At 39.2% G+C, this 12492-nt stretch overlaps 1 protein-coding gene across 1 annotated transcript in view; it reads right to left on the bottom strand.

The window, feature by feature from the left end:
* Positions 1-12492, bottom strand: part of LOC26514089 (dnaJ homolog subfamily C member 16) — a 311958-nt gene that overhangs the window by 187546 nt on the left and 111920 nt on the right. The window contains exon 5 of the mRNA XM_032449797.2: positions 7395-7575. Within this exon, the coding sequence (XP_032305688.1) occupies positions 7395-7575 (181 nt within the window). The remainder of the gene's footprint in view (positions 1-7394; positions 7576-12492) is intronic.

The following is a 12492-nucleotide window of genomic DNA, read 5'->3' as shown; positions in this document are numbered from 1 at the left end:
AATCTATGTTTGTTTAAAAGTCTACTCATACTATTCATTAAATTTATAAGGTGCCTTGTATACCAAGGCGGATTCGTTGAAGCGGGCGGATATTTCCACGGCACACACACGTCAAAAAATAAGTTTACAGTGAAATAAAATTTTTGTAATGCTAAGTTTATATTATCGCATGCCAGTACATCAGACCAATCAAATTCCGAAATAAACGTATTTAATTTCATAAAGTCAGCCTTACGAAAGAAACGAACTTTATGAGATTTAAGTGTAGACTTAAGGTCAATTAAGTAGTTGTTTTCAATTAAAAGCTCAAGAGTGGGATGATATGGATCCTCAGGGTCAGAAAGGGGCAAAGTTCTGAAAAGAGTAATCCAAAGAAGAACTATCTGAATACAGTTTGGGAAGTTTACTACGTAACCCTCTTGTATTCTGATAGGTAAGTGTTAGAGAAGACATTAGTTTTTTAAAACAGAGGAAGATGAAGTGGAAGGTTGGTCAGTGGCCGTAACATGTGGGAGTTTTACACCCACAGGTTTGGTTATTTTTTTTTTCACCGTACTTGGCTGATGTTCTTGGACGAAAATATTCTCTAGCCTTAAGCTGGCGGAACAAATCGTCTTAAACATCTGCAAGGGCACACGTATTTTAAAAGATGACGTGTGCCTGGTGTATGAATATTTAAATTGTGTAATGTCCACCACCTTTATGTCGACTTTTGTTTTGGCTTTGATGTAAGCCGAGATATCAATCTCAGAAGGGGCAAGCCGGGACACAAAAATATGTTTCGATGGTGGGATCACCTGCAAGGGTTTTGGTGCCGCCGCAACTAGTAAAGCGGCATCAGTACGTACCGGGGGTCCGGACGGTTGATTGCCCTGTTTGGTGACTGTTACAGGGGTTTGAATTATTGGGTCTGGGATCACTTGAAGCGATGCCACAGAGGACATATCGGACAATTGCTCATTAATCCTGAGATATTCGGAAGCCGAGCAGGCTGAAGATTATTCGCCACAAGCACATCGCTAAAAGAGGATTTTTTACGCTTTGGAGACTCGTTTAGTAGTTGAAGACTACTAACTGTGTATCGAGCACACGGAGTTGGTCATTGATTTTTCGAAAACCACTAATCAACTCCTTCAAACCGCTTTTAGTCTGCCTCATGAACGATCTCATTTCGTCCTGAACAGCACGACAACCGTCACAGCAAAAGTGGAGACCAGACCTACGCGAGATTGCATCTGAAACTGAGGCCGTGAACCCGGCACACTTAGCGTGTAAAACGTTTTCACAGAGCCAACAATGGATGGTAGGCTGGGAAGACGAGATTGTCGAGGAAAGTTAGGAGCAACAGAATAGAAGCAACACCGTAAGAGATGAAGAAGAAGAGCAGGGCTATGTTTGGAAGAAAAATTTATAAAATTATTATCTTATCTCCAAATATATCACTGCACACGCGAAGCGATACGGATCTATGAATTGCAATATTTTATTATTTTTATTTTTTTAAGTGAATATAAATAAACACCGATTGTTTATGCAAATCTAATAAGCAAATTTTATGACAACGCAGTGCGCACAAAAGGAATTGTTATTGGCTTAGTGGGTGTGACTCGACTCCGCCCTCTCAATAAGACCGTGCTTACTCTCCCGGATTGAGATTGAATTCGGCCGCATATGCTTGCGAAGAACCGTCACAGGAGACTTGTAGTTGATTTTACCGGGTTTTGTCGTTCTGATGACCGTGCCATCGAGGAATTTTGACATTCTCAATGTTTGGTAAGTGATGTCGGAATTCTTTGGTTGAGCTTGTAGAAATGAAGGTAAAGGACCGTCCCAATCGAGAGCATATTGGTTCTTATATGGGGGGTATCGAACCGTCACTGGTCGATGTCCTTTAGAATACATTTGGCAGCAGAAGTAACAGGAACTATAAAACCTAAGGGATCGTAGAGGCGAGCGACTACTAAAAGAAACGAACGTTTAGTAAAAAAGACCGGTATTGAGCTATTAATATTTTTTAGCGGCCAAATAAATAAACGATTCCACAATTCAGTTTCAATCAAAATTCAATGTTTTTATTTGATGGTTCAATCTAACCAAACTCGCAGCCGCTCAAGTTAGTGTCATAAATACAAGTAAATCAAAGCTTAGCAATAGAAACTCATAGCAATGCATTTGTATATCTTTTCGCTGGCAAGAGGCGAGGAGGGGGAAAGCACACAAATGCAAGATGTGCTAGTGTGCAGCAGCTCTAAAAAAAGCTCCAAAAAGCGCATGCGCTACAAATACCAGCAAAGCGCATGCGAACGGGGGAGAAATAAACAAAAACTGATCTGCTGATAAACCCGTCGCTGCTCCTCAGATTTAGAATATAAATCATTTTACATATCTTGGCCTTCTGCTTGCCTTCTGTTTGGCTCAACAGTCGATATGTCAAATCGAACCTTGAAGTTATAGAAGTCCTCGTGTGGGAATGCCGTATAAGATCTGTGGAAGATTTGATACCCATTTCCTGAGTTCCATCCCTGCCGATTTTAGTGTTGCGATGACTTTATTTCGTATTTCAAATGCTCCGTTAACAGTGTTATGACCAGTTTGGACGTCATCGACATAAACTTCGTTTAAGAGTACTGGAGTTGCTAATGGGTTTCGGTGTTATTCGCTTTGATCGAGTTGGCGGAGCACGCGTATGGCTGTATACGGTGCGGATGCAGTGCCAAAGGTGATATAGGCTGTACTCGGCAATTTCGTTTTGATCATTCCTAAAAATGCGTTAAAAATGAGCATCATATTGGTGTATGTCGATACAGTGATACATTCGTTGGATATATGCGGTAACGATTTAGCCTCCATTTCCGGATGACTCCGCCTAAATCATTTTGTAATGGTGGGCCGATGCACAGTATGTCGTTGAGAGATTTTCTGATGTTTGTGGTGACTTCAGAGAGTTGCTAAAGGTAAAAATATTTTTTGATGTTGGAGTTATATTGCTCTTTAAGTTTGTGGTTTTTATTCATCTTGCGTTTTAAAAGATGGAGTTCGATTTGATGAGACTTTCCATTGACTTGTTCTTTGTCAAATTTAGTTTTTAACGGAAGCCGTACCAGGTATTTCCCATTGGGTTGTCTGGAGTGAGTACGCTGGAATCTTCACACCATTGTTCTTCTGCTGTGTACGTTCCCGTGTACCAGAGCATTTAAATTAGTCTTATGGCATCGAATAGTGACCTGGTATCATTATTATGCCCAAACATGACACGTATCATCACTGATTTTGCTTCTTGGTAGATGAGATGGTAACGAGTTGAGGACATAGGCTGGTCGCACTAGATGATGAAATTTAGGGTCTGTACATGACTTTATAGAGAACTCTATACTAAATCTGCAGGTGTTCTTTTAGTTGCCACCAATCCTGGCGATCTGATCTGTGACTCGGGGACGTGGGAGTCCCAGGAACTGAGCGGCACGTTCAGTGATTAAAGCGCCATGATTCTTAAAGCCATATTCAATTAAAGCTCGAATAACTGCCGTTTTTCCGATTTTGTTGTTGTGTATTTGTACCAACACTGTGGCTAACAAAACGTGTTGTAAAAAAAAAGTGTTGTACCAACACTGTGAGCGGCACGTTCATTGATAAAGCGCATTGATTATTGCTGCTACACTGCAATAAAAAAAAGTGGTGCTGAGATCAACAATTCGTTTGTGGGCGAAGCAATCCTTGGAGAGAAAGTCAGGATATCGTAGAAAAATGTGAGGGCCATTGCAGTTTATGCAGACCCATGGTTCTTGTCGTGGTGTGGAACGTGTTGCCCTTAAAGTAGCCGGAACCTTTTGCTTGGGATTTTGGCGTTGGAAATTTGTCGATTTGTTGATCGCCGAACCCAGAGTGGGCTGAGATGGTTTCCGGTTTTCAATGATGTTCATGCTGACGAGGCGATTGTTGAGGAAGGTTAGGACATTACAAAACTTGGAATGTCACGGGAGTTCCCCAAGCATTGCTCCCAGGCTTGTACCGAAGACGTAGGCAGTCTGGTGGATGATGGACATTGCGTGCTAGAATGGATATCAGTTTTGAGACGGTTGAATTCGTTGATGCATACGTTTCGCTTGCAAGGAAAGACAAGTCATTTGTATTCATTTGGTGCATGAACTGCAGACGTGGGTCCCATGAAGGTCCCATGCGATCGTGTAGGCGCCATCCGTTAGTTCCATTTGGTGTACATCGGCTCCAGGTCTTTTGACAGTGCTTGTTCAAGGAAATGAAACCGCTGAAGATTCAACAACGCCTGCTTCTGATGAATAAGTTGCGCGAACAGATCATGGAAGGCTGGCCATCCGTATGGTTTCTAGAAAAATTGGGTACTGACAGCTTTTGGAAGTTGGACTGCCCCCGGGCCGAGTATCTTAGAAAGAAGCGTCACTTGTTTCTTGGTGAACGCTGGAAAAAAAGTGTTTCCGACGACATGAATATTAAACAGAACGCTGTGATGAATTCTTCATCAAACTGGTCCGCTAATCCATCGACAAAGTATGGGTGTGTGGGGAAACCCCTGCTTACGAACTGTTCAGTTACCGAGCGTTTTAGGGAGCTTTATTTTTTGTGTTCTCAATATTGAAGTTAATAAAAACAAGAGAGGAAAGCTAACTTCTTGCAGTTCAGTCGCAGTCCGCTAGGTGGCGCCACGCATCTTGTATTATTAGATATATAGCAGATCGTATATAGTCGGCCGATCCTTATGAAATCAGATTATTTTGTCCAAAATAGAATCTGTACCAAGTCCCATCTTTCTAACTTAAAAAACACCAAAGTTATGTCAATTCTGATCGTTGTATGACAGCTATAGGATATAGTCGGCCGATCCTTATGAAATTTTGTACATAAGATATGTTGGTCAAATATAACATGTGCAAACATAAAGTCCCAACCCTCTATCTTAAAAAACAACGATGTTATGGCATTTCCCAACAATCAGTTATATGGCAGCTATATAATATAGATATAGTCGACCGATCCCGGCCGTTCCGACTTATGTACTACCTGCAAGGAAAAGAAGCATGTGTGCAAGTTTCAACTCGATAGCTCTAAAACTGAGAGACTAGTTTGCGTAGAAACCGACAGACAGACGGACAGACGGACATGCTCATATCGACTGAGGAGGTGATCCTGATCAAGAATATATATACTTTATAGGGTCGGAGATGTCTCCTTCACTGCGTTGCAAGGGTATAACAAGCACAGTTCGATTTATATATATTGATACAATTTATTTAATTGTTTTGGGGTTTCTACAAATGATATATGTGACTGATTAGGGTTGGCGACCGAATTAGAATAATGGCGCGGGAGCGAGACAAACGCTAACGCATGACGGCAGATGCAGGTGGCCAGGTGCACGAGAGCGGGCGACGCGAACATAAATATAAACGAAAGTGACGTCACGAATTCCGGCAGCCGCCGGCTGCTTGACCCGACACGAACTTTTGTTGATTTTGTTAAAATGCTGGCTTAGCAAGTTTAGATTCAAAAGGCGCAGTTGGAAATAGTGATTAGTTTTCCGAGACGTGCTGCCCTTTTTAAAGTTTATTTAAAGTTGGTTGAGTTGATTATGAAGATCTTTCTGGAGCGCAAATAAGTTGTCGGCGTTTCCACCTTTTGTCGTTGTTTCTGACTCTGCAATGGAAGTTCTCGCTGCTTTTCGCTTCCTCTTTGTCAAGGAGAATGGAAGAGCTGAGAAGAAGAGCAACTGTTCAGTGTCGTAAGGTTCCCCTCATAAGCCACCAATAATGTTGTGGCAAAACCTATTTGGTTCATAGGCGGTATGTCATAGTTAAGCAAAGTTTTGCTCAGGGGCTTTCCTATCCAAAAACGACGACTCGAGATAATTATTGAACTTCATTTATTCATTTCTCAATTTACTTTGAGTTGTCTACGTGATCTAGGTTACAAATAAGATTTTTAATGGATGTGCATGAATCCCTCGTGGCTAATAAACCTAATGCTCTCCCCCACTTCGGTTCTTACTCACTTTAACTCGCTGTTCTTATTTGGTTCTTCTCCAAAAACGCGAAACATGCTAAGAAAGCTTGCAAAGATTCTAAGAAGAACTTGGGTGGATTCTAAGCTCGCTACAGATGGAGCGGTAAAGGGTAAAGATAAATAACACCCGTACAGTAGCATTAAAGGAGGACTCAATTCCACTCCTGAACTAGGAAAATCAAAATGTAGGTCCTTTTTAACCGCCCTTCCAGAAGACGACCGCATTATCCTAGCATTATGTCTAAATGTTATTGTTGTTAAGGGTTACCTACAGCCGAGTCTGTCTAACGAAGACAGATTTCTATACGACGGTATATACTCCTTGTTGTAAAATCATCATATGCCGATCTGGCTATTTCCACGAGTTGGCCCCACGAACTGATCAACTGAAAGAAGATAGTCCTACCGACTGTGCTTTTCGAGGACTCTTGCCTTTCAAGCTCAACTTCCAACCCTCAACTTAATTAGCCAGTCTCAAAAGCCAATCCATCTGATCCTGATAAATGCATAACCTAGAAATGTGTGACAAAGCCCACAACTGCATATAGCTTTACGGATGAAAAATTGAATTAGTTGCTGATCAGGAAAATTTCATCGTACACTATATATCCGAAAAGAAAGCTACTATTATCGATTTTTTAACTGAATCAGAGGGCGGAAACAACAAATGCAATTTTTTATATCAAAGAAGAAGATTTCAACTTATTCGACCAAGTCCTAACTTAGTCGCTTCACACCCTTCATCGACCCACAAAGAATAATGTGAGTTGGTGGTCGAATTAAACAAACCACCGCCAGCTAGAACATCATGCATCCTATCGTGGTCCTAAACAATTCACCTCTAGCGGATCTATTATCTCGATATTTTCTCATTAAAGACATACTCACTAGCGTGGACGTAACATTTAACATTCTTAGACAGTAATACTGAGTCTTTATAGCTTGAAATGATATTCGAAAAACTGTGTTTCGTTGCATGTAATGTTTTCTACTTCTAACTTTTTGATCGGGATGTCCTACGCAGCACTTCCTAAACCATCTATGTTGGATTTTGATTTATATTCATTTTATTTTCCATTATGTTGTTTAGAAAAATTAGGCTCTTGGAAAAGGTGGCATATGTAGTATCTTACATCCCTGCAGGCTTGTACAAAAAGGACAAAGGAGATGGATAACTTGAAGGTGGGCCTTCTTTTATTTGATTCTGATTAAGAACATATACCAATATATACCGTTGCACACTTTTGACCAAAAGGTCAATACTCTCGGCAATGGTAAAAAAAATAGTAAATGATATATTCTAATAGTATAATGGATATTTTAGTTACGACAATAGCATATTGAGCCAAAATTACACTTACCCGAATGTCACACGATCATAAAATTCAAATGCAGTTAGCAGGTATCTCAATCTTATTTGTCTACGAGGTTCGAAGATTAAAGCACGTACTTTATTGTCTATCCAACCGCTCAGAAACACATTTATATTTTTACTTTCAATACGTTGTAATATATTGAATGGCAACTTTTTCCGAATGAACTCTGAAAAAAGGTTAATCATATGAAAATAACCATGATTTTTAAATTTTTTTAAGCTATATGTAAATATAAATAAAATATATGTTGAGCTATCAGCGTTTTGATAACGTCCGAATTAAGTAGACAAGGTTCAATTAATATTTTCAATATTTATTATGGGTCAATTTAAAATCCAAAAACAAATGCCGCGACCGATCCAAAACAATGCCGAATAATAAGTGCATAAAACTAAGAGCTTGCGAGAAGCTTCACTAAAGCTCCCAAAGTGCATGCGCTACAAAAGAACAACAAAGCGCATGCGAATCTGGGAGAATCAAGGAATATGGAACTGCTGATAACGGGAAATTAGTGCACCGCTGCGGCTAGTTACGCTGACAGAACTAATTACGATATTTGATGCTGGCACAAGTCCCAACATCCTCCCCCTGTTGAATTCCATCTTTCAAAAAAAATCCTTAGCGGCATAGGACAGCTTCATCACATAATATTGCTGATGATCGCAAGGTCTATAATTTTTTGTTGCAGACTGTCGTGTCCCTCCAGGCCCAGAGAGCGCTCGAGCCAGGCGCCAATATAGTAGCGAGAGTGGAGGAAAACTTCTTCCCGAGATTGCGCGTAGGCGCACCTTTCGATTGCAGGATCGGGAGCCTTAACGGCTGGAGCAGCAGCCACCTTGATAGCTGCAGCCGGCGGCAGCAGCGATGCGGACGACCTCCCCCATTGGAAGAGTGCAGGTCCAGAATGGAGTCAGACCTTTGCGCTGACTTAATCGGCAGCGGTGACAATAAACCAAATCCCGGGCCAGATGAGGGATTAAAAACAGCAGCTTCAAAAAATCCATCGCAGACAAGTGCCAGATGTGTCGTGGATATAGCGACCACGGCACTGTGGCTAAAAAAATCGATTGTTTTGGCATAAACTCTAGTTTTAGAGATAAAAACTTGAAATTTTTATATATACTATTAAGATTAATGTGTAATTTCGGGTTTTGTCGCTTTTTGAATCGGACCATTGCCTTCATCCACCACCCACGCCGCATATAAAGAAACTGGCCTTAGTGATTACATTTATCACTTGACATGGCTCTTTTAATAAATAAAATTTTTTAAATTGCTGCAAGCCACTTATAATTTTTTTTTAATTTTTATATTTTTATTATAAATAATGTACAGTTTAAACAAATTCCTCTTCCTCTAAATATATATCAAAACAATCACTTTCATTGTCGTAATCGGATTTATCTTCGGACCAGCTTACGGAGGTATCTTTGTCCTTTTCATTCAATATTGGCTCCTCAAAAAAATAGATAACCTCTGCTGGAAAACGCTTTCTTTTGTTTTGCCCTTTGGCGATGCGGAGATTAGAGAGTAAAGGATCGGAAGAATCCATAGCCCTGTGAATGTGAATTTAATTTAACTAATGAAACATTTAATTTTTGTTAATAATTGCTGATTTAAAATTTCATCAAATTGCTCGCCGCAAAGTTGTGTTTGTATGTAGCTTCTTAGAGCATCTTCCGAGCGGCTGTTTTTCTCCTAAACTTCGAGAAGTGCAGCGTGTGCAAGCTCATAAGTTGCTGGACATTTTTTTGAATAAACGTGCAAATAGTTGCAAAAATGATTACTTTTGCGATATTACGGATACATTTGTCTATAACTTTGCGTTTTTACCTTTTTACAACTTTGTGCCATTTATAAGTTATACACCACGGAACACAAACAAACTTGTTAGTTTTATGCTAAAAAGATACACATATAATATAAAACAGTTCACAGTTGGACTACAAGTCATAATAATCAAAACAGGTAATCTAAGATACATTTATAAAAAGCTTTGCTACGATTTGCCATAATCAGAAATAATAAATCAATTTGTTGCTCCACAAAATAAACAGTGAAAGTTTGCAAAGATTTTTCACTAATTTAAGCACACAACAAAGTCAATCGAACAGCTATGTTCGTTTATCAACTCTATAGTGTTGTTAGTAAAAAATCTTAGATAACGGTTCTTGGCTAATAAGGGTATGCTGGCACAAGTCGCAACAATATATATTAAACCGCAGCGGAAATAAGAATAACCTTTCATCTAAAAATACAAAAAAATATAAAATAAATTTTTTGCAACTTTTTGACAGTCACTAAAAAAATACCCGATAAAACACTCTCATTTTTCTTCTAATAATTAGAAGTCAAAAGAATATTCATGCCTGTTAAGATAAAAAAACGGTTGAGGACCATTCACGTACCAACAAAAACATTTGCCAAATAAACAAAAATATACCCTTGCAACTGCAAGTGACAGTTTATTTTATAAGATAAATATCGAATATAGTCTTCTTGCTAGTCTAGTTTATCATTTTTACAATAAACAATATCTATGTAAAAATGTATCTATGATTATTAGCTATAAATATTGAACTTTTATATTAATAAAGTCAGTCTCAGACAAACCTATTCTGAATTCATGTTTTTCGCCACGTGCAAATTTTTTAAGTGCAAGTTGCGGCAACAAACCAAAATTAACATTTTGGTGACCCCGACGTATCCCTGCAAGCCCGGGATCAGCAATAGACCTCAAATAATGGAACGAGTAAGGAATTCTTTCATTTCACAATGCGAATATAGGAACCGCTAAGAAAACAATAGGATCTTCCAAACTTGGCTTTCCTTTCTTGTTCTAAAAATCGATGGCTCTTAATAGCCATTCAAATTTTATCATTATTTCTGTTCAAGCTGAATGGGATCGGACCCATTATAGTTCGACATGTTCCCAACTCGATCCCAACTGTGGTATTATGTTCGGACTACAATGGTTTCTACAACATCTTATCGCTTTGCTCTATTATGATATGAGGTGGGTAATAAATAACAGCGAACCGGTGACGTTCGAATGCACACAGTAGTTGCTTCTAGATAGTTTACATAAACACTCTTAAGTGATTTTTAGAGTAGTGTCAAGCACTATTACAATGATTTTTACCATCCGGGCGATTTGTTTTATAGAAAGCAGAGTTGGCGAGAGAAGTGTAATTTTTGTCTGAATGATCGGAAATGACGCAAATTTCTTTTGCGACATTAAGGTTAAGACATCAAGTTCTTCAAAGACGCTGACTCCATATTATATGGTTTTGGGATTTTGAATTAGAGCCTGCGTGCTACAATTCATCCAAGTTTTGTATTTTTTGAAGAAGTAGTTGATAATAAAGCTCGCTAACTATTTTTATTCTTACAGCTTTCGACATCACACATCCTTCTTTCCTTTGTATGCAAAATAAAAGTCGGAACGGCCGGCATCAGTCGACTATATCCTATAGCTCCCATTTAACTGGTTGATCGTAAATAAAACAAGTTTGGTGTTTTTATACCCTTGCAGAGGGTATTACAATTTTGGTCAAAAGTGTGCAACGCAGTGAAGGAGATATCTCCGATGCTACATATATGTTTACATATATGTATAAATATACACTACTTATATGCGTATATATTCTTGATCAGGATCACCGCCTGAGGTGATATGAGCATGTCCGTTCTGTCCGTTTGTCTGTTTTTACGCAAACAATTTTCTCAGTTTTAAAGCTCAAGTTGAAACTTTGCACACATCCTTCCCAGGCAGTATAAACGTTGGAATGGCCGGGATGGATCGACTGTATAATAACTTTGATGTTATTATGTAACTTTGATCTTTTATTAGATAAGTAAGAGGGTTGGGACTTTCCACACATATTATATTTGGCCAAAATCTTGTCTACAAAATTTCATAAGGATCCGCCGACTATATTCTCAATCGAAATTGGCATAATTTTGGTGTTTTTAAAGTAAAAACAAGAAAGGAAAGCTAACTTCGGGCGGAGCCGAAGTTTATATACCCTTGCAGTTGAGTCGCAGTCCGCTAGGTGGCGCCACGCATCTTATATTATTAGATATATAACGGATCGTATATAGTCGGCCGATCCTTATGAAATTTGGCATATCGAATTATTTTGCCCAAAGAGGCATCCATTGAAAATCCCATCCTTCTAACTTGAAAAACAACGAAGTTATGGCATTTCCGATCAATCAGTTATATGGCAGCTATAGGATATAGACGGCCGATCCTTATGAAATTTGGCAGATCGAATAAGTTGGCCCAAATTAGAATCCATAGAAAGTCCCATCCTTCTAACTTAAAAAACAACGAAGTTATGGCATTTCCGATCAATCAGTTATATGGCAGCTATAGGATATAGTCGACCGATCCCGGCCGTTCCGACTTATGTACTGCCTGCAACAGAAAGAAGGGTGTGTGCAAAGTTTCAACTCGATAGCTTTAAAACTGAGAGACTAGTTTGCGTAGAAACAGACAGACAGACAGACAGACAGACAGACAGACAGACAGACAGACGGACAGACAGACGGACAGACGGACTATTATTAGTCCGGGTATTATAATTTTGGTCAAAAGTGTACAACGCAGTGAAGGAGACATCTCCGACCCTATAAAGTATATATATTCTTGATCAGGATCACCTCCTGAGTCGATATAAGCATGTCCGTCTGTCCGTCTGACCGTCTGTCTGTTTCTACGCAAACTAGTCTCTCAGTTTTAGAGCTATCAAGTTGAAACTTTGCACACATCCTTCTTTCCTTTGCAGGCAGTATATAAGTCGGAACGTCCGGGATCGGTCGACTATATCCTATAGCTGCCATATAACTGATTGATCGGAAATGCCATAACTTTGGTGTTTTTTAAATTAGAGGGTTGGAACTTTCCACACATGTTAAATTTGACCAAAATATCTTATGCACAAAATTTCACAAGGATCGGCCGACTATATCCTATAGCTGCCATATAACTGATTGATCGGAAATGCTATAACTTCGTTGTTTTTCAAGTTAGAAGGATGGGACTTTCTGTGCATTCTAACTTGGGCCAACTTATATG

The sequence above is a fragment of the Drosophila ananassae genome, chromosome 2L (assembly GCF_017639315.1).
Source record: "Drosophila ananassae strain 14024-0371.13 chromosome 2L, ASM1763931v2, whole genome shotgun sequence".
Lineage (NCBI taxonomy): Eukaryota > Metazoa > Arthropoda > Insecta > Diptera > Drosophilidae > Drosophila > Drosophila ananassae.
This window is presented reverse-complemented; position numbering and strand designations above follow the sequence as displayed.